The 22,967-nt window shown below is 44.9% G+C and overlaps 1 protein-coding gene and 1 long non-coding RNA gene across 5 annotated transcripts in view; one reads left to right on the forward strand and one right to left on the reverse strand.

Annotated features, from left to right (window-relative positions):
- FAM120A (family with sequence similarity 120 member A) overlaps positions 1-911 on the reverse strand; it is a 55,130-nt gene extending 54,219 nt beyond the window's left edge. The window contains exon 1 of one of the 2 annotated variants that reach the window (XM_061473033.1): positions 70-911. In XM_061473033.1, coding sequence (XP_061329017.1) covers positions 70-543 — 474 coding nt within the window. In that variant the 5' untranslated portion in view covers positions 544-911. The remainder of the gene's footprint in view (positions 1-69) is intronic. The other variant, XM_061473032.1, reaches the window with a different exon arrangement.
- LOC133279380 (uncharacterized) lies at positions 416-13,887 on the forward strand. Of its 3 annotated transcripts, none has more exons than XR_009746865.1 (5): positions 416-544; positions 10,460-10,558; positions 10,826-11,385; positions 11,994-12,142; positions 13,517-13,887. It is a non-coding gene; the product is annotated as an uncharacterized LOC133279380 (long non-coding RNA). The 3 variants fall into 3 exon arrangements; XR_009746866.1 differs by having other exon boundaries at positions 11,205-11,385; XR_009746867.1 differs by having other exon boundaries at positions 11,210-11,385.
- The last annotated feature ends 9,080 nt before the right edge of the window (positions 13,888-22,967 follow it).

Here is a 22,967-nt window from a genome sequence, read left to right on the forward strand (position 1 = left end):
CGGCGGGGAGGGGGCGCTGGTGGCCCCGGGGAGGGGGGGGAAGGAAGGGAAGGCCCCTCTCTTCCTCACCTTGATGTGGAAGCGGATGAGGGCCAGGCGGATGCAGTGCGCCATGCAGACGGGCGGCAGGAACCAGACCTTGGGCGGCGGGGTGCCCTTGTTCTGGACGTGGCTGACGATCTGCTGCGCCGTCTGGCGCTCGTTGCCCTGGCGCTTCACCCACTCGTGCAGCCGGGCCTTCTCCAGGGCGCCGTTGAAGAAGACGAAGAGCTCGATGTTGCCGTTGAAGCAGGCCTTGGCCAGGGCCGCCAGGTAGCCCAGCATGTGGTTCCACTGCCCGCCGCTCACCCAGTCCGTGTAGAAGCCGCCGTAGAGCCGGTGCAGGCAGTTGTCGGCGTCGATGAGGAGGCGCAGCGGGGTCTGGGGGGGCCGCTGGCGGCCCCCACCCACAAGGCTGCCCCGCGCCAGCTTCTGCAGCTCGACGGGCACGACGGCGCTGGGGCAGTGCTTCTCGATGTAGTCCTGGAAACCCTGCACTCCCATGGTGAGGACCGGGCGGCGGCGGCGGCGAGCGGGCGAGCGGGGGCCCGGCGGCGGCAGCAGCAGCGGCGGCGGCGGGGTCTGGGCTCGGGCCGGGCGGCGCGGTGGCGGCTGTAGTTGCGGGTGGGCGGTGGGAGCGGTGGAGCCGGGTGGGAGCGCTGGCTGCCGTCGGTGGCTGTTCAGGGGGGAGTTGTATGGATTAGTGGGGGGCTCATGGCTGCCGCGGCCGCCATGTGCTGCTCTCACAGAGCCATGGCTCGGGGATCCGGGCTGCTGCGGCTCCGACTGCCGGGGGGAGGGGGAGCGGCACCGCGCGCAGGAAGCCAACCCGCCGCCGCCGCCGCCTGCGGCAGGGAGAGCGGAACGGGCGGGACTTGGCGGCGGCCGCCGCTGCCACTCACAGATGGCGCGGGGTACGCGCGCGGCCGCCGGCGGAGGGCGGGAGGGGGGCGGGAGCGCGCCCCCAGCGCCGCCCCGCCGCCGTCCCGGGGCCCGCCGCCCTCGCGGCCCCCCGCTGTCCTGCCCTGCCCTGCGGCTGTGGCGCGGCCCGCCCGCCGCGGCCGTTGCATAACCCGGGCATGCGCGGGAGCGCGGGCGGAAGCGGGTGGCGGGAAAGGGGAGGGGGTGCCGGGGGAGGTGGGAGGCCGCTCGGGACGGGTCCGGTGAGTGGGGCTTGGCTGGGGGATCGCCATGCGCCATCCCGGCCCTGCCTCGGGAGACCCGCCGGGCCGCGCCACGCCACGCCACGCCACGCCGCGGGTCCTCGAGCAGCGGCGTCCCCCCTCGGCTCTGCTGCTCTAGGACCCGGACCCGGGCCGGGGCAGAGTGGCCGCCGCCATGGCGGGCCGGCGCCGAGAAAGCCGCGTCCCGGGACCCCGTTGAACGCTGGCCGAGGTCTTCTGTCGGGCCTGGACCATGGCGAGCGGTGGCCGCGCTACCGTTTACAGCTCGGTTGGGCCCGGACGCGGGGTGCTGTAGAGTTCCCGCCCCTCCGGCCTCGGACCGCCTGAGCGCTCTGCTGGGCCACAGAGCCTTCCCCTCCGAGAGAACGGCAGCTTGGCCGTTACTTACAAATAATAATTACAGGCTCTTCTCACCTCGCCCGCAACTGTGTATTTATAGCTGCCGGTAAAACTTCCATATGGGCTGGTTCTGCCTGGAGAAGGCTCCTGAAGGGGAGACCTGAGAGCAGCTCCAGTGCCTGAAGGGACTGCAGGAAACCTGGAGAGGGGCTTGGGACAAGGGATGTAGGGACAGGCCAAGGGGAATGGCTTTAACCTGCCAGAGGGGAGACTGAGATGAGCTCTTAGGCAGAAGCTCTTCCCTGTGAGGGTGCTGAGGCGCTGGCACAGGGTGCCCAGAGAAGCTGTGGCTGCCCCATCCCTGGCAGTGCTCAAGGCCAGGTCCCTTCCAACACAAACCTGTCTGGGATTTTGATGGCCTTTTGCCTTAGAATAATAACACAGCAACTTCCTTCTGTGCCTTGCAGATATCAAGAAAATGTCAAGCTGCACATACTGTATATTTGCATTAATACTGTATTGACTGGGGTGGAGGGAATGTAATATTTATGAAATTACAGGCAGGCAGGATTGGCACCTGCAGTATTACCACTGGGGAATAGCTGTTTCTCAGGGAGTGGGCTGGTTCCCTTACAGGCAGTGAAGCACTAGTGCCGGGCCACTCCCTGGATGTTTGTATCCAAGACCGTCTGGTACAGCAGAAGGATGGTAAAATAAAGACTACTGTAAAAGCTATGGTAATAGTCGATGAGAAATACACATTTCTTCCTAGAAATCTATTTTTGTCATGATCTGAGAGTGTGGTTTCCAAAGTAAGTAGCCTGATCTCTTTCCAAACTATTTTTCCCTTGGACTTTCTTATTTTTCCTGTAAGAGCAGACACATTATGATAACATCAAAATAATAAAATGCTGTAGAACACTTTGAGACACACAAAACATGGTAGCAGACCAATGGTGCTACTAGAAGGAAAGAGGTTCAAGGAGAAAAAACTTCAGAATTCCAAAGATATCAAAACATGCCAAGATTTGGTCAAAAGAACAAGTGCCAGCATACATGAAGTGCAGGTTGTCAGACTTGCCTACATGTGTTCAGCACTCTACCAAACAGTAAAAGGTTTGATCAGAAACCAGACAGGCCATTCTAATTAGTCTTAAGAAATGAGAAATAGCTGATTGAAGGAGAATTCAATACTTGAGTCATTAATTGTCTCACAGGATATTTAGGTTCAGTCGCCTTAGCAATGGCTTATAAGGTATAAAATATCTCCTAAGTTTACTTATTTTGTTAGGTTTGGTTTGTTGTTAATTAAGAAGGAAAGACAAAAGCATCTGCCACTAGAAACCTGGCTCCTAGCAGCCTAACACTTCCCATGGTGTTGGGCAGACACAGCAGAACTGAAAGTTGCCAGGCTCATGTGCCCATCCACAAACAGGACCCTTCCTCTCCTCCATGAGAGGAGGGAGTTAAACAGACAGGGAAGCAAGGTGCTTCAGGAAGTTGCTTGATACAGATAGCTGTCTTAATGCAACTAAAACTTTGGCCAGACAAGAAAGTGATGGAAAAGAAGTGTAATTTGGGAAAACAAAATTAAACTGGGAAAGAGGTAGACTAAGACTTAAAGAGCCTTTCACCACAGGTATGAAGACAAGGTATTTTTTCATCTGCCAGTTGCAGGAAACCTACAGGAATCTCTAGGTTTTCTGCCAGTAAGAAAATGGTGCAGTGGAGGAAAAGGCAGTGAGGACCTTGCTGTCTCAGCAGTGAGACACTGCACATTGCACTGTTAGCAGATGTTGATTGTGCGCGGGAAGGGTTAATAAGGATTAATATTAAAGTCAGTGAGTCATTATCCAACTTGAATAGAAGAGAATTAGGAGTGGCTCCCTAGAAGGAAGGAACTGAACAGTCATTAGGAAGAACTTGTAATGAATAACCATGTCAGGGCAAGAATGTGGAGATGAATGTTATCATTTTAGTCTCGATTCCTCTATTAATGAAACTTGGTCCCACTGTGAGATGAATATGGATATAAGCTGTTGAATGGGCTAGCCATGGTAACCTTGGTAGGTACATTTGCCTGGGAATGGATACATATATTAACTGTGGAAAACACTTGTCTTACATGATTTCCCTTCATATTTCTCATTCTTTCTCACTCTGGTGTGTCTCACTGTGGAGCTACTGTCCCAAAACTTCACAGCTCTTGCTGCTGTAGGTGCAAAACTCCCAGTCCTCCTTTTCACCATCAGATCTGCAAATGGTCCTGTGGGCAATGTACTTTTCTGCATTGTTATTTCAGTTCTCAAAGTGAAATAAGTTTTATATTATTTCAGTACTACATTTAAATACGGACATTTGCAAATAAACATCCCTGATTCTGCTGTTACAACATAATTCTGCTGTTAGCTATTATTTCCATTCCCTGTCATCTAGAACATTTGACTGTAGTGGGGGTAGATAGCACGCAGCAGTAAAACTGACCCTTCGTTCTCTCAGGCTGTGTCGCTTGCATACCTACTTATTAAACATTTTGCTTACAGAAGCTTGCAGAATCTTCATGCGATTTATATAAAACCAGGAAAATTATACTGGGACACTTCTGCAGGTTGACTTACCTTTATCCTCAAGATGTAAGTTATCACAAGTGATTTCCTTTCATTTGTTAGCTCACAGCTGTAGGCATGCCTGTCACTCAGGCTAAAATAGTTACCAAAATAGAAGAAATTTGAAGTGCAAAAAAATTGTGGGGACAAAATCTGTCACTTGTTGTAGTCTTGCTCTGATTTTGTATCATAGCACTTACTATCGGGTGAGACATCCCCCTCTCTTGTACGTTTGGTTGCTGCAATTAAACTATATAAATCACCCAAACTTTATACAGCTGAAGAATTTCCACGTTCAGGTATCTCTCAGCTTTCCAAAATACCTACAAACTCCATCTTGCTTTAGCATACAGTAACTTTTTTCAAATATCTGTGATACCTATGGCATAACATTTTCCTTTTAGGACAATAAAACGTTCCTTTGGGAGACACCCGAGTCATGTAAATGCTTATCAGTCTCCGTCAGCATCCGCTCTTCAAGGAGTTTCACTCTTATTTCTGGAACTTCTTTTGTTTCCAGTTTTCTGCAAGACATAAGGTTGCAGAACCCATAGGTGACTGCTCAGCTTAGATTTATTGCTAGCAGTTCATTTTTTCTTACATTGTTTCTCCAGCAAAAATTGGTTAATACAAATTTTCATGGTTTCTTTTGTAAAGCATTCTGTCTACAAACAAGACTTTGCTGAAATTTTTAGTTTCAGCTGCTCTGTTCTCACCCATCAAACATTCCCCCACACTAACACTTCAACTTACTTGAAAATTGTAAGAAATAGTTGCAGCGATACCTGGTGAATATGACTTGCATTTTTTTGCTGGTATTAAGCCTTTTCTGTTGACTTGTATATATCTACTCTGCTACACCATGGACCTTCTGCAGGAGGCTGGTGCTATGGAGGAAGATATTCTGCACTTTCCCGCTGGCCACCAGGAACTTTGGTGATGGATTGCCTTGAGGAATCTTAGTCTGCTGTTTAATGCTGTTCTTGCACTGGCCATGTAGAATTTGTGCCTTTCTCAAGCTCTTTGTTTCTTTTAGCTTAAGCCACTGGTTTGAATCTGAAGATGGTTAGTGAAGACAGTAAGAGATGTACAAGCATCTCAGAATCCCAGACTGGTTTGGGTTGGAAGGAACCTTAAAGTTCATCCAACCCCTGCCACATGTAGGGACACCTTCCACTAGAGCAGCTTGCTCCAAGCCCTTTCCAGACTGGCCTTGAACACTGCCAGGGATGAGGCAGCCACAGCTTATCTGGGCACCCTCTGCCAGTGTCCACTGGAGTCCCTTGAAACTGCGGTCCACTGATGTTTTTGGTCTTTTCAGTCTCCTTTACCAGCTGGCCTAATGGACCTTTAACGTTTTGTGAGAGTTGACAGTAAATCCTACTTCTTTGCCTATCCAAGAGAGGGCTGCTGGCTGCTATTCTGGCACTCAGGAAGTCTGCTCTCCTTGCACTTGCCTCATGCAAATACGTGCCAGTGTTGACTGTACAGAAGTTTGGTTTTTTTCTCCCTCCTACTGGCATTTACTTTTTTATTTACCTCAACAGAATGTAGAATTACCCAAAGCATGCTCTTCCTCATTACATTTTCCACTCTTAGTCAAAAGCCATTTTGTGGTAAGCTGCTTTATTTCATGTATCCGTGTTTACTATCAAGATAAACTGCTACCGATTTTTGATCAGTTCTTCAGAGATTTTCTCACATTTCATGCCCTCAGATAAGTCATTTGAGACCAGTCAGTCTTTCCCAAAATTTCTAAATACACCTGAGTTCTTGCATATTCAGGACTGTTTTCTGTATGCTGTCTCTAACTACTTCCTGTCTTTACTGTGAGGGTGGTGAGGCCCTGACACAGGCCACCCAAAGAAGTGGTTAAGTGCTCCATCCCTGGCAGTGTTCAAGGCCAGGTCGGACAGTCTTGGGTGAGGTATTGTCTTGGATGGGTCTAGGGTGAGGCATCCCTGCCCATGACAAGGGGTTTGGAACTGGATGATCTTAAGGTCCTTTCTAACCCTAGCTATTCTGTGATTCTATGATTCTGTGAAGTGGAGGTTAATCCAAATAGGTGACACTGGGGCAGAAGCCCAGCAATGACACCAGTGGTGGAGCAAAGACTCTTTTCCAGTGTCTTTTTAGTACTTGGGAATTTCCATTGGCATCTTAATTTTGCTGTGAGATAACTTGTAATAATTTCTCCTGTTCCAGTTGTTGGCCTGTGTTTTGGTGGGTTGTCGGTTATCCAGTGGGCTGTTAGTTTACTATCATTAATGTTTACTTACATTTCCCCTGGAGCACCTCTTAAAGTTGTGGCTATAACAAACCCCACATCCCATTTTCTAGTACTTGGTCTCTTGTTCCTCCTGAGACAACATATTTTGTGGTTTTAAAAAAAGCAGATTTAGGAACTGTATTATATTTGAATGGGCAGCAGTTTATGTTCTTTGCATGAACACTTTGTGTGAATGGGGACTGCAGAATGAAAGCGTACAAGGAGCTGCGTGTTCTTCCTGAGCGGGCATTACAAGCCCACTTGTTGGCAATCACTTTAGAGTTGCATTTTTTTGTCTCTTGTTGGGCCAGTTGACCAGTTGATATTCTCTTTCAGTCTATTTTATTCCTCTTTTGATATTTCCCAAAGGCATCTGCTGCTTTCCAAATAATTTCTTTAGGCCATACAAATACTAGCAAAACATGCCAGGCCAACACCAAAATCTTGTAGATGGGACGTAGGATCACAGGCTGATTTGGGTTGAAAGGACCTTACAGCTCATCCAGTTCCAACCCTGCTATGGGCAGGGACACTTCCCACTAGAGCAGCTTGCTTCAAGCCCCTGTGTCCAACCTGGTCTCGAATGCTGCCAGGGATGGGGCAGCCACAGCTTCTCTGGGCACCCTGTGCCAGCGCCTCAGCACCCTCACAGGGAAGAATTTCCTGCTTATACACACATCTTTTAGAATCATAAAGTTCCAACCAAACCACGGAATGGTTTGGGTTGGAAGGGACCTTAAAGCCAACCCATTCGGAGCTCGGCCCTGTACAGACATGGGGTAAATGGGGATGTTGCTCCAGCAAACTTTTAGGGCAAAAAATGACTGGCAGTGAATCCTGGGAGTGTAAGGGAAAAGCAGCCTCATAGAGGAGGGGGCAAGTGCCGCTGCCTGAAAGAATTCTTCCTTTCAGAGAACAAGCAGCGCTTTCAGAGCAGTGGATACTTAGCCGGGGCACACAGTATGCAGATTACATCAGGTCCATTTGCTACCCTTCATTATATTTAAGAAACAAAAGTGTGAACATTTTCGGTTCTAAACTGGAGTTTGCAAAAGTAAAAACATAAATAAGAAAGGCATTAGGAAGCAGGCAAGAGGAGCTGGTGGAGAGCAGGAGGACTGGTTCATCAAAAACCTGGAACAGTGGCATGCTGTTCTCTGGGTATTAATGAAGAGTTGTGTAAGACATACAAAAAGGCAGTATTTAAAGTATATTCTATGGTGCTTTTTTTTCAGGAGCATCAGTTGTGTTACAGACAGATACTAATACATTAGTATCTGTGTTACAGACAGATACTAATACATTACTACAGCTAGACACAACACCAAATACGATGCATTTGTAAGTGGTATCATTTGAAGAGCACATAGGAGCTAAAAATCTGTACTGTGGCCATTTCAGAGGCAGCTATTTATCTTTCTAACATCTTAAAAACGTGTCTTTTTTTTCGGCATTTATTCAGTTAACACAGGTAGCTAAAGCACATAAGTGACAGATTTAGCTGCCTAAATGGGGGATGTAGATGCCAGGTTTCGGAGCAACATCCAAGCCATACCTTCACTTTCAGTCTGCTGCAGTAACTAAATTCTTTCTCTTACCCAAACATACACCAGCATGGTCTACCAGCGCATCACCCATAGCTGTAGGCAGCCCAGTTAACTTGTCTTACCATGGGCTGCCCTTATTTCATGACTAAACTCTTGCTGCACAAAGCTGTACTCTGAAAGCCAAGTAAAAAAAAAAAAAAAAGAGAAATTGATTTGAATTGCAAATTATGAAGTTGTGGGGCTGTGCCTGCCCCAGTCTGCACGCAGGATGAAGCGAGCTTACAAAATCCAGGCTTTTAGCACAGTGGGCTGGACACAAGGGACACTTTGTGCCTTTCCAGTCACAGAATGGCTCTGCGTGTCTGTCCTTGTGGGCACAGCTGCACTCCTGGGAGGAGGTGCTCCTTGAGCTGGTGCAGTTAGAGAAGAGGAAGAGCAGACACAATCCTCCTGTTGTCCAGATGTGGCCCATGAGCCACCAATTAGGCTGTGCTGTGAACTACAGCACTCAGTTCAAAGGGCTGTTAATTGTATTTTAATGACAATTCAACTGACACTGCTGATCATTTCAGAAACATCCAGATCACTAATTACTGTTACGTTGTGGTGCTTTAAGCAGGCAAAGCACTGTAGGTACATCAGATGCTGAAGATGGATTCCTCATGAGGGACTGTAGTGTTAGGACAATGGGGAATGGCTTTAACCTGCCAGAGAGGAGACTGAGATGAGCTCTTAGGCAGAAGCTCTTCCCTGTGAGGGTGCTGAGGCGCTGGCACAGGGTGCCCAGAGAAGCTGTGGCTGCCCCATCCCTGGCAGTGTTCAAGGCCAGGTTGGACACAAGGGCTTGGAGCAAGCTGCTCCAGTGGAAGGTGTCCCTGCCCATGTCAGAGGTTGGAGCTGGATGAGCTTTAAGGTCCCTTCAACCTAAACCATTCCATGGTGCTATGATTCTATAAAGTGACATTATTAATGTTCTCAATGTCTTTCAATGGCCTCCCACTTACCACAAGCATCATCCCTTGTTCATAGGCCCAAACCTCTGCCCTGACTGCTCGTACCTGTGATCCAGCTGCAGAAGATGTTTTTGCAGCATTCCAGAAATAAGAGGAGCAGCAATTCAAAATAACTACATTCATTAACCAAAATTCTACCAATACTAATAAAATACTGTAATAAATATTAACTAAAATGTTTAGTTAATATTTTAGTGGAACAGTGGTGCAGTCCCGGGGATTTTGGTTTCCATGGCTGGTGATTTGATACCTGCCCAGAAGCATTAAATTCCTTTCTGAATGTTTACTTGTATTTTGTACAAGATGCCCATAGTCTGTTGAGGAATCCATTCTCCAGAAAAAATATTTAGAGTGCAAATCACAGTTTTCCCCTTCAGAAATTCAGCCAAAACACACTGGATCTGCTAATCACTGACAACATAGCAGTGGTCAAGGTATTTGTACATAAAATGCTCTATCAGTGAGAATAAAGCACACATTTTACAGAATCATGGAATGATTTGGTTTGGAAAGGACCTTAAAGCTCATCCAGTCCCAATCCCTGCCACGGGCAGGGACACCTTCCACTAGAGCAGCTTGCTTCAAGCCCCTGTGTCCAACCTGGCCTTGAACACTGCCAGGGATGGGGCAGCCACAGCTTCTCTGGGCAACCTTTGCCAGGGCCCCAGCACCCTCATCTTGCCCATGTAACAGATATCTAGTAATGAATGGAAAAGCTGCCAAAGGCCTTTTCTAAAATATGCTTTCATACGATGAGAGGTTAACTGCAGTACAGTGGATTTTAAGTGCCAAAGCTAAGCAGTTAGAATTCTGACGAGACCTTTACTGATGCAGGAGAAAGGAGGTTTGGTTTCCCACTGAAAGTAAAAGGCATGTAAATAAATGCTAACACTGATTTTTTTTTGGTGAAGATTTATGTGAGATTATCCCTTTATAGCCCCAGAGTGCATTAGGTTTCACTAATCTCCTCTCAAGTCTATGTGGGATTGCAGGCACAGGATGGGAGCGAGGAGTGAGCTCTGCACTGCACCCGGGCATGCTTTATACCCTAAGACAGTGATCCTGCACCCATGGGATGCATCTGTTTGTGTGAGCAAGGCCCCACAACTGCGTTAGAGGAGACATTTGGTTGTGCAGATGAGGTAGCTGGGACAAAATGAGGTTTGCCTATGGGAAGGATTCTGTGTGCAGGTGTCAGGGTGCTTTTTTTTGCAGCTGTTTGAGCTGGGACTTCTGTTTATCACATAAAGGCTGGGTCTCGCTTGGGCACTGCTCTAAGCATGTTATTAAGGTGCCTCTCCTTTTCCTTCAGGCTGGGCAGCAATGGTGTGTTGGGAAATGGAAGGCTTGACAATTTCTTGCACTTTGTTACTAAGTGGTGGGAGTTTTCCTTTTACAATGTTGATAGTGTTTGAAACTGAGGAGTTCCAAGGGCAATTAAGTTCTCCCTTTCCTGTTTCAGCAAACGCTCTCCTGAATTGCCAGTGTGCGCCGACTGATCTCCCAGTGTGCACAGATTAGCAGACCTGAGCTGAGGCCAGCTACATGCTGTCTTTGAGAGGTAACATTTAAACTCATGTATTCCCAGGTTTTGTTATTAAAGATCCTTCATTTGATTTTCATGCATTTCAGAAAGGACCAAGGATCCTGGTGTCTTAGGGTTTTTTGCCTGATGTACACAGATTACTTTCTTACCTTCATTTGTTCTTTTAAAGAGATACCACTTGAATTTACCCTGTGACTTTCTTGTCTTCACTGTAAGTCAAGAAAGTATTGAAAGTTTAGAGAATGATAAGTTTTTGAGTAACGTGACTCCTTCTTTTGCAAGAGATGAAAAGAGTTAAAAACCAGCAAGCTCCTCGCTCGCGGTCAGAAAACCTTACTGCTGAAAGTCATACAAACATGCAGCCTGGCCCGTGTTCAATGTCTTGATTGCCATAAAACTATAGAAACATTACTTAGCATGAATTCATAGTCTGGTTCTGGAAAAGAAAGAAAAAGAAAAAGGTAAATATTGCGTAATTCTCAGTAATGAGAACATTCTTATTTTCCAGAAGACGTCAGTTTAATCCTCCAGGTACTCTCAGTATATAGAGCAACTTTTGATCTCCCCCTACATAATACAGCGCGGGAGAGTGTCTCTTTAAATTAATTTATAAAATAATTCAGGACTGTGGGTGTCTTTGATCTGTTCCTCTCTGCTAAAGTACAGAAGAGAAGAACATGTCGCTTAGCAACCCCAGCCGGGACTGGGGGGAGGCAGCGAGCGATGGATGGTCCAGAGTCACCAAAGGGAAAGATTCATCCCCACCAGAAAACTCAACTTCTGAAGATGTTTCTCCAAAATAAAGAATGCAAATAAACAAACACGGGGGCTTGCAGAATGAGGTATTTTCACTTCTTTATTTGACTTCTTTTTTTCCCCCACTTCTGGTCTATTAATAGTAATCTTAGAACCAAATCAGAAAGTCAGGCACGGGATAGGCACTGCAGGATTGAATAGCTTAAGGACTGGAGCTATTGGAAAGAATCTGAAGTTTTATTTTTAAAACAGTTAAGCCTATTTCACATTGAATTTATATTGTCAAGTCTGATTATAAACAATTTCATACCTCTGTTTTCATCTGAACACCTCAAGTAGAGTTTGTGTGGCTCTCATCCTGATTTACAGTTGCTTAAGCTGCTTAAGCAGCACCAGACTGACTTATTTAGGGTCAACCACCTTGTAAATAAAAATCTGCATTTCTCTAAATGGTTCCCAGACCGTGATGAGCTGATAACTAGGTAACATCTTAGTAACTGTCAAAAAATACCAATTAGGAAAATACCTTTGCACTGATGTTGATGGGCAGCATTCAGAGAACTCTACCATTTCTGCAACTGGAAGACAATAACGTCCTACAGAGCAAATCCCATCTCAAACCACTCCTGCTCGTCTTGTTCCTGACCAGTGGTGTCCTAGAGCAGCCCTAATTCATCTTTTCCTTTTGCTAGAGAAATCAACCATCAAACCCCACAGCCCTGCATGGCTGAGTTGTGGAACAGAAAACTGCTGCAAAAAACACTGTGTAAGAGGGAGAATGATAGAACCAGCCCACTTCAGTGTGCTTCGCACAGATGAAAAATGTCTCCTAATTAAATAAAGGTAAACCACTATGCCTGGTCTTATATTAATGATCATAAAAGTTATTTAAAATCTGCTTAATTTTTATGCCGCTTCCATCTCCTAATGACCTATGACTTACTACTGAACATATCACAATACAGTTAAGCCCTAAATGCTAACGATTCACATTTCTCCCAGACCTCAGTACAGTCAATGCTGTGCTCAGATTCTACAGTAAAACTGCAGATTATTAGAGCAAATGCCTAGCCCTGTCTACAGCCCTATCTAAACTGGCATCTACTGCATATTCCAGCAGTTACACACATACTCCAAACTGGACACTATTGCACTCTGAAGTAGCACTTTATTTTGTCTAATAAGGGCAATGATGAATGATAGTGTAGACTTCATTACGATCTAAGTTTCTTGATACATAAGTAACAAGATAATTTTTTCTTACCCATATGCAGCAAAGACCTATAGATTAGAATCCTGTCTCCAGTGAGATCAGTGGGAATTTCACTGGTTACTGCAGTGCCTGGGTTTTACCCAGGTTCTCTGAGAGGCTGTTTTCTGTATTAGCATCACATATGTAATGTGATTCTTTCATGAAATTTCAATAAGAGAAATGTGTAAAGCACTTGGCATTAAATGGTCTAAGTTTGTTAACATACAGCATTTAGAATGCAGCCCAAATGAGAAGCAAATAATGATAACTCAACTGTGAACATTTCAATAAAAAATACTTCTGGAGAAGCTTTTATAGACTGCATTTTGGTTTTAAACAGCTGTTTTCTGTATGGTTTCATTATGATCCAAACAAATGTGGAGGCTCCATTTGAAATGTCGCAAGATGAAGCAAACCCCATTGACTTGACTTTATCTATGCTCTCAGTTACACCAGGGTCAACAATTCTTTACTGTAACTTAATCCTGAATAAGTACTTTTGCTGACTGCTGGAATCAAGTGGGAGGAGGAGTCCAGCAACAGTGGAACCCTTTTATTTGCCCTTGTGTTTACAGTACCAGTTCATGTACTTAGTGGTTTTTATTTTTAGGAAACAGAAATATGTGATATCCAGGAGTCTGAGATTACCTTAGTTGGGGATTCTTATTATTACATAAAATTTATGTGATTACTCTAACAGAGACAGAACACCTCCAGCTTCTCAAGCAGACTTCATGGGGCTGATAGTTTGAAGAATATGTTTTGGACTACACTGACATAAAACCCTGTACAATTAATAAAGATTTCTGGTTATGGCATTCAAGTTACCAGATCAAGATGATACATCAAAAAAGCATGCAGATAAGGCATCATTTGCCCAAACATGTAATCAGAAACTGACTTCCCAAAGGTATGTCTCAAGCTGCAGAATGAAAGCACTGATGTGTGATATTTTTCCATTTCAGAGTGATCATTACAATATCACTGTGATGCGGACTACCTTCCGCACTCCTGAATCCCAGGACTGGAAGAGTAATCTTGGTTTCCAGAAGCATCATGTTGGAGAACTCTCAGTTTGGTGCAAAAAGTCTTGAAAATGTGTTGGCCCAGCCAACAGTATTGGGGAAAAGATTTTCTTTGGCATGGGACACAACACTGTGACAGCCTCTCTTCTTAAGCTAGAATGTATCAGACTATTTCTTTCTCTTCTCATCTCCTCCTAAAGGAAAATAGATTTATTCAGCTTTTTTTTTTTAAGATGCATAGGAAAGTTTGAAGTTAAAAATAAATCTCAGATCCTTCTTAGTAGATGGATCCCATTGCCCTCTGCAAAACAGTAGGTGATTAGAGAGAGGTGTTTTGGTATTTGGGGCTCAGTTTTCCCAGTGATCAGTACTTTCAGAGAAGAACTGCATCAGTTACTGTCCGGAGAAGCTGGACATCTTCACTGCTTGACAACATGTCTCTGTCACCAGAGAGCTGCATATAAATGGACTGAAAAATTCCCCAGAATGCTTTGATGCCACATATATGCAGAATTTGTAAGGATTGGGAGTTTATTTTAGAAAGGAAATATAAGTCTATGCAAAATGTTGGGTGGTATAAAGGAAAGTCAGGAAATTCATGTAGGTTTTCTCTGCATATAAGGTGCACGTGCCACAGAGATGCTGCTGGGGCTGGCGCAGCTCTACTCTAGAGCCAGGCTGAGAGAGCTGGGCTGGGTCAGCCTGGAGAAGAGAAGGCTCCTTAAGGGGAGACCTCAGAGCAGCTCCAGTGCCTAAAGGGGCTGCAGGAAAGCTGGAGAGGGGCTTGGGACAAGGGCCTGTAGGGACAGGCCAAGGGGAATGGCTTTAACCTGCCCGAGGGGAGACTGAGATGAGCTCTTAGGCAGAAGCTCTTCCCTGTGAGGGTGCTGAGGCGCTGGCACAGGGTGCCCAGAGAAGCTGCGGCTGCCCCATCCCTGGCAGTGTTCAAGGCCAGGTTGGATAGGACTTGGAGCAGCGTGCTGTAGTGGAAGGTGTCCCTGTCTGTGGCAGAGGGGTTGGAACTGGATGAGCTTTAATGTCCCTTCCGACACAAAAACAGTCTGGGATTCTGTCATTTAGTAATGAGTGAACTTCGAATTAGTTAACATAATCTAGGTAAGGTTTTGATAATGCCACAGGCTTAAATCTGAGTTACATCCTAGAAATATTGGTTAGAAGGGACCCCGAGATCATCTCCTGCCTTCCACTCAAAGCAGCACTGGGGCAGGTCTCCTGTGATTTTACCTAGGCAAATCTTGGTTGCCCCCTTTGAGTAACCTCTTCCTTACTGTGGGAGCCTCCTGGGGAAGCAGTTTTTCCTAATGGCCAGTTTGAACCTCCCAGGCTGCTGTGTGTGGCCACTACCCTTTACTAAGCCATCTGTCACAAAGAGCTTGGCCCTGTCTTCTTTCCAGCTCCCATTCACATGGTTGCAGCTTGCTATTAGATCACCCCTTAGGCCCCCCCTGCACCAGAATGAAAAGCCACAGCCTCCCTGATCTTCTGAAGCACGTTAACTGTTCCTAGCCATCCCACTAGCCCTCTGCTACCTTCCCTTCCCATTTCTGAATGTCCTCTTGACCTGGGCGGGGGGGGGGGGGGTGTGTGCAAAAGCCAAACACAGTATTCCAGGTGTGACATTACCAGCTCAGAGGAGACAGGGATAATGCATTTCCTCAACCTGCCAGGCACCCTTCTTCAAAAGTAGACCAATGTACAGTTTGCCCCATTGACAACAGGCACACCATTTGACCTGATGTTCCCTGTAACCTCCAAGTCCTCTCTGGCAGGGCTGCTGCTCAGCCAGGCAGTTCCCAGCCTCTCCTGGTACATGGCATTACTCTGCCCAAGATGTAGGACTGTATACATTTTGATCTGTTTGGTCAGATCCCAAGTTCCTGAAGATCCCTCCACAAAAGTTAGTATTTGGCATGTCAGCAACTCTAATTTGATGTCATCTTCAGATCTGCTATTTCTGCATTCTGTATTATCATCAAGGTCATCAGTGAAGACACTGAACAGCATCAACCTGGTGTTGAACCTGGGGCTCTCTGCTTCACTCTGCCATCAGATGTTGAAACAACGGTGGCTGTCTATCAGTTTGGAGCCGCTCTGGGCTTTCTGACTGTGACACACGAACTAAAGGAAGAGCTGGTTTTCTGTTTGGTACTTTAACTGGTAACCTATTCTTGAAGTGTTTTAGCAGATGGTAGTGGGCTACATAGTGTGCAATAGTAGCAAAGGCAAAACACTGCTTAAATTTAGTCGACTTCTGTAAATAGACTTCTAAAAATCACATTAAACAAAAAATATCCTTGCCATGTAGCTTTTCTTCATTTTTCAATACCTAGTCTGGCATTTTGGAGTGTAGAAAATTTCTTTTGCAATTAAAAAATTAACATTTGACTTCTATTCTGCATTGGAATCAAACCAATCTCTCACCATGGGGCAGGTGGATGACAGATCTGTCTCTGCAGTCCCACATTTTCAGTTTAGAGTCACAGAACCACAGACTGGTTTGTGTTGGAAGGGACCTTAAAGCTCATCCAGTTCCAACCCCCTTGCCACGGGCAGGGACCCCTTGACTGGAGCAGCTTGCTCCAAGCCCCTGTGTCCAACCTGGCCTTGAATGTTACTAGGGATGGGATGGGGCAGCCACAGCTTCTCTGGGCACCCTGTGCCAGCGCCTCAGCACCCTCACAGGGAAGAGCTTGTGCCTAAGAGCTCATCTCAGTCTCCCCTCTGGCAGGTTAAAGCCATTCCCCTTGGCCTGTCCCTACAGGCCCTTGTCCCAAGCCCCTCTCCATGTTTCCTGCAGCCCCTTCAGGCACTGGAGCTGCTCTCAGGTCTCCCCTTAAGGAGCCTTCTCTTGTCCAGGCTGCCCCAGCCCAGCTCTCTCAGCCTGGCTCCAGAGCAGAGCTGCTCCAGCCCTCGCAGCATCTCCATGGCCTCCTCTGGCCTCGCTCCAACAGCTCCACGTCCCTCTTGTGCTGTTGTCCCAGAGCTGGACCAGGGCTGCAGGGGGGAGTCTCACAAGAGAGGGTCTTGCCTGCATCCCACCGAAGTGTAACATCATAACGGATCTGTCTCCGCAAAACACACTTTTCAGCAAAACATCACAAGTCCACAAAGATACTTTCCATATTGTTGTTTTTTAAAATCTGAATTATAACAAGAAAAAAAGGGTATGTGATTCCTTCTACCAAAAAGAGACATCCAACAGAAAAAAAAAACAAATCCAATTCTAAAATGGCTATTTTATTACTTGTAATCTGTGCAGTTTCATCTGCTTCATAATACTCAGCTTAGTGTTAGATCTAAAAAAAGAATGAGATGAGAAAATCATTCCTTTGATATGCATTAAATTATTCAGTTAGTAAATTAGTGAATTTTATCCTGAGTGTTACTAGCTATTAGTATGTTACACTGCTTGATGTTGCTCATGAAGAATGCATATAAAATGAGGACAAGATTTCCCTTTTGAAGTTGCTACCACTTGAGTTGTTGACATTTTTTAATTGGTGGCTGTCCTCTTGAATGTAGTGTTCTGCTGTCTGCTTTTAGGAGAGATTCTTCATTTTTAATTTGTTTTCTCATTGATTAGACCTTTTTTTTCAGTGGGTAACTCTCAGAATAATTAGCCTTTCAAGGGAACCATGTTTTTCTAAATAGTTATTAATTACTATCTCCCCAGTTCAGTATGCTTAGGCCTTTTTCACTGGGAGTGCTTCAAGCTTGCATCTGGCCTGGTCACACCATGGCTGGTGCTACTAAAGATAGCAGGAATCTCGCTGCAGATTTCCGGAAGAACAAGATCAGACCCTAGGAGTGAAGAAAGATCATTCGCATTCCCTTTGTCTTTCAAAGGTGTCTCTTTTCTAGGAGAACCTACAAACATTTCTTCAGGCTCCAGGACAGGATTGAGGAGGGAGTGAAATGAGTGAAGGAGAAGGTAATTCCATCGGAACAAGGATACCATCTTCAAAGACACTGTCAGCTTCAGTATTTGGGCTAATGAGCCTCAATTATACTGCTAGTCTTACCGTACTGGAAACGTACAGCACCCTTTTACTTACAGCCAGTTTATGGCATATAAAAATAAACTCATTGAAACCAACAAGTCATTCTGCATCTGAAGTTATTTTCCCACTAAAGAGCCAAGGATTTTCAAGAAGAATGTACTTCTTGTAGAATTACTGCCAGTGTTACAACACAATTAAACAGCATGGTGGATGATAAAATACTCCAACATGTCATGCACTGCTGCAGTCATCTCATCCCATCCTGGTTTATGTTTGACTTCTTTAAGCCAGTTCTTGTCCCTTCGCTTACTCTTGTCTTTAACCTTAAAACTTACCATGAGCATTGCCAGCTATTCTCCTGCTAAAATGCAGCCTTACTTTTGTATGTCAGACTCTCTCTGTTCTATTTGGTCTTTCAAAACAGACTGGAACATCATCCTCATTCTTTCTCTACCTCCCTAGTAAGCACTCCTGCTCTCATTCCCTGCTTCCTCCATACTTGGTCATTAAGGAGCCTCTCCCACAAACATGAATTCCCCTGTCGTTCCTGGACAGACTTTTCTTCTCTCAACACCAGAACCTGAGCCCATGTCTCTGGCATTCTTTGACAGTGGAGTTATCTGTTCAAGATCAGTACATTAAATCGGGGGGGGGGGGGGGCGGTTTGAGTCTCTTCCAAGCTTGTCCCACTGATTTATTTTCCAGATTCTGTAAGCAGTCTGATCACATATTGCTTTTTTTGTCATTCCCATCCAGGATCTTACCTTCTGCAGAGGTTACACTATGGGTCAGCCTGTACACAGATTATATGTAAACTCGACAGTTATTTCTCCATGACAGAAATAGCATTTAAGATACATGCTTTTCTATCCTAGCTGAAAAATAAAGCTTTGAACTAGGCTCTGATGATCTTACGACTCGCATCCATAACATTCGTTAATGCTCTTTGCATTCTCCATACCCTCCTTTTATTTGCATTTGTGCATGGCCAACGTCAGCAGTGTTTTAGTCCATAGTTAAGATTCGTGTAAGCTAACAATAGCTGACTGTTTTGTTTCTGCTCATACTGATCCTGCAATGCCTAACAACTAACACGTGCACCTCCTTGCTCACCTTTCAGGCTGAAAATCAATATGAAACTAATGAAACTGGGAAAAAATCTAAAAGAAAACCCAAGGTGATCCAACATGGGTTTTAAAAGTTGGTGTAAATGGTTGACCAAACAACCATTATGGAGTCATAACTTAAAGGGAACCTTCACTTTGGAGAAGAGCAGTGTTAATAGGCTAATTATATTTTATTGAATACTATTAAAATACCTGATAAAAGTTGTCTAAAATACTGCAGTGCAGTTTGTAGAGCTAGCACGGACTATGAAATGGCCTTACATGGTGATGTATTTCTGACATAATATAAGCTATTTCAAGAACCCATTTACAAGTAAGCTGTCTGGTTAGAGCCCTGACCTCACTGAAATCAATAGAAGTTTTGGTAGTGACATCAGTGAAATGAGGTTTTCCTCTCATTTTTAGCGTGTGCACGATCAAATATTGGGTCAGGAAAACAGCATGAGTTCTATTGTGTGAAAGTGCCAGTGATGTTAGGTACAGTATTTGCTTAGGAGGATTACTAAATGGAATTTAGAAGTGATTTATTAATGGAAATTATGTTTTTTTTTATTAATTAGTCCAGATTTCCTTACTGGTAAAAGTGTCCTTTGCGTTGCAAGGCAGCATACCTCTGCTGTACCAGTAAGAAATACTTGCTTAAAGTATAGGCTAATAGGTCTCTGGACATGAGAGGTGGGTTGTTTCCCCATTCCAAAGGGAAATCAAGAAAAGCAAGCATTTAATAATATTAATTCCATTCTTACACAGCCTAGGAGCTTTGCAAGCACTGAAATGCTGAAAGCACTATGATAATTCATTGTTGAACTTGTTAGTAACAATGCATAATTAACAAGTAAGCTGCAGGAACATGCAATTGCAATGTATTTACATGGTATTTGCCAGGCAGTTGTGGTATAATTAGACAGATTAAACGTGCTCTATAGAGTAAGAGTATGTGGTGTACAGTGTACTTTGTGTTATTTTGCATCACTTGGTCCAGAAATGCAAAACTGTTAAACTCCATCAGTGGAGTTTAATGAAGTGTTTCATTCTGTTGTAGGTGGATGTGAGCCACAGGTATGAAACTATGCATGAACCTGCGCAGAGTGCTGTTATTTAAATGATTGCTGTGGTTTCTGGCTGTTCATAGAATCAGAGTCACAGCATAGTTAGAGTTGGAAGGAACCTTAAAGCTTATCCAGTTCCAACCCTCTGCCACGGGCAGGGACACCTTCCACTAGAGCAGCTTGCTCAAAGCCCTGTCTAGCCTGGCCTTGAACACTATCCTCTCATGGATAACATTGTAGGTCTCTGTAATAATTACAGGTAACAGAATGCATGGAAAGAATCTCTATTCTTACAAATGTTTAGAAAATTGTATGCCAGCACATCACCATTTCTTTGCCCTAAAACTCTGTTAGTATCAGAACAACAAATATGAAGTTGCATAACATAGGCACTGGGAAAAAATACCAGTTGATGGTGAAAAGTGCACTTCCGAGTCACATTTTACATGATTCAGCATGAACTGTAAGTAAAACTAAAAAGTTTCTGTTATAGTTGAGATTCATGTCTAGCAGGAAGAGGAATACCACACACATCTCTTGATGCGGGAATTGCTGTGCCTCGTCTCTAAAATGGCAGTACCAGCCTTTAAACTGATGCAGGTAGCATTACCCACTCCAAGGGGAAAACACAGACCTTTCTAGAGAGTGGATACAGCACTGCATTGGTTGAGTAACTTAACAGAAACGTGGATTTATTTGCTGTTGCTGAAGCTGTAACATTTAACTTTGGCATATATGGAAACAACCTACGAGCTGTCTATTCTGCTCCCTGTGAAAGAAGAAGTATGGAGCTCTTCCAAGTGTACGTTGGTATTGTTCAGGTTCATAGTAATTTTCTTGTCCTCAGGAGCTTGATTTATGAGTCGAGCATAAAACCCATTGTTGCTCAGAAAGGCCAGCACGAATCAGGCTCTATTGATTTTCAGTTCCTATGCTGGCTGTGTACAGCTACCTCACAGAAATGAGATGCAAATTAACACAAAAGAATTACCTCGTCTGTATGTCTTACGGTGCTTTCGCTCTGCATTACAGCTGCACACTCACAGTTGGCATCAGCCACCTCAGGAGCATTGCCTGGAGCTGGGAAGGTGGCCATGGCTCTCCTCTTCCCGTGGCTGGCATGGATTTGGCATGTGGAGTTACAATTTCAAATCCAAGTCTTGCAGTTGGCTTTAAATGCCATTTGGTAGAGAAGCCTAAACTGCTTGTTTGAAAGTTGGGCTCAGAGAACTTCGATGCTCAGCATCAACTTATTTCTGTAGCAGACTAAATTATCCCAAGAGTTATTTATGAGCATCAAGTGTTAAAATTCAGTCCATCTCAGATGACTTTTCCCTGTGAGGTTGGTGGGGTGCTGGCACAGGGTGCCCAGAGAAGCTGTGGCTGCCCCAGTGTTCAAGGCCAGGCTGGATGGAGCTTGGAGCAAGCTGCTCTAGTGGAAGGTGTCCCTGCCCGCGGGAGGGGATTGGAACTGGGTGAGCTTTAAGGTCCCTTCCATCCCAAACTAGTCTGAGAGTCTGTGATTGTGATTCTATGATGCAGCTGAAAGACATTAATACAGTACATTATTTTCTGCACTGACAAACTTAAAAATCATTTCAGAAGTTTGAGAGAAAAATATAAATTCCATTTGCAAAATTCATCTCTGAAAAAATGTCACTTGTTCATGACTTGCAGTCTTCATTCTATCTGTACTGATTTTTTTTTTTAAAACTGTTTTTCAAGGTTTTCCTGTTTTCATAGTATGGATCTGCTGCAAAGGAAAAATGGAAGAGACACAAATATGCATCCCACTTACAATCACAGACATCATCATCCATGAATTTCATTATGTTTTCATTTCCATTTTTTCTACTTAACATCATAAAGTGTCTGAGTGACAGTTGCAGCAACTGTTTACATTATCTGAAATACCAGCAAAGTATTCCCACTGCATACCAACAAGAGCCAAGGCCTATATTTTACACACAATATTTCAGGCCAACTGCAAGACTTGAATTTGAAATTATAACTGTGGTGTATGATGGCACTTCCACCTCATTTTCAATATTGCAGAGTTATTCTAACACCTTTTAAGAGGACACATGGTAAAGTACGCAGATGTCTCTGAACAGTGCGATCCTTCTTTCCCACTTTTATCTGAAAAGATGGTATTTTACTCGAGAAGGTATTTTAGTCTGAGAAGGGCAGTTTCCTCCATAAAGGAAATGGAGGAAGGAAGGCTTTCCACTGACTGAGAGTGGGGGTCAAGAAGAAAACTGGAGAGGGGCTCTGGACAAGGGCCTGCAGGGAGAGGACAAAGGGAATGGCTTTAATCTGCCAGAGGAGAGACTGAGATGAGCTCTTAGGCAGAAGCTCTTCCCTGTGAGGGTGCTGAGGCGCTGGCACAGGGTGCCCAGAGAAGCTGTGGCTGCCCCATCCCTGGCAGTGTTCAAGGCCAGGTTGGACACAGGGGCTTGGAGCAAGCTGCTCTGGTGGAAGGGGTCCCTGCCCGTGGCAGGGGGTGGAGCTGGATGAGCTTTAAGGTCCCTACAACCCAACCCATTCTGTGATTCTGTGATTCTATGACTGCAGCAGCGTTGGGATCAGACTCTTCAGCTAGTGTTTGGATAATTTGTATTTTTCATTAAGATGCAATAACCAGGGGAACCCTTTCATTGTTCCTGGGAATCACGTAATTTTTAAATGGTGAACCTGTGCATCATTTCAGTCGTAATTTGGAACCCTACCACTTTATATGCTGTTGAAAGCCTCATCTCTCATGGGGTGTTTTGTGAGACAGAAATTGTGATCAATTGGGATGAGAGAAAACTCTGGTGAGGAGCAGATTCAAGTTGTGAAGCAGGTAAAATAGGGCTGGGAAAGCTATCTGCTCATTGGCATGAAAATTACCGATGCATGTAGTTTACATGAAAATTACCGATGCATGTAGTTTACATGAAAATTACCGATGCATGTAGTTTACATGTCGTGTAACATCTCAGTGAATGTGCAGCCCTAAGTCTTAAATAATTTCCAAATAAATGTGCTTTCTATGTGTGTTTTCTAGGTTCAGAAGCAGGATTGTTCTCAGGCAGAATACTCAAAACTAGCTCTTTTGATGTCATATTCACAGAAACAGGCACAATGTGAGTCAAGTTCCTATCGAGCAAATGAAATTCGGACAAATGTTTAAAGACTTCTCACAACCAAT

Source organism: Pezoporus flaviventris, unplaced genomic scaffold (assembly GCF_033815535.1).
Source record: "Pezoporus flaviventris isolate CSIRO_AGI_PZ_B2104156 unplaced genomic scaffold, CSIRO_AGI_Pfla_v1 ptg000073l, whole genome shotgun sequence".
Lineage (NCBI taxonomy): Eukaryota > Metazoa > Chordata > Aves > Psittaciformes > Psittacidae > Pezoporus > Pezoporus flaviventris.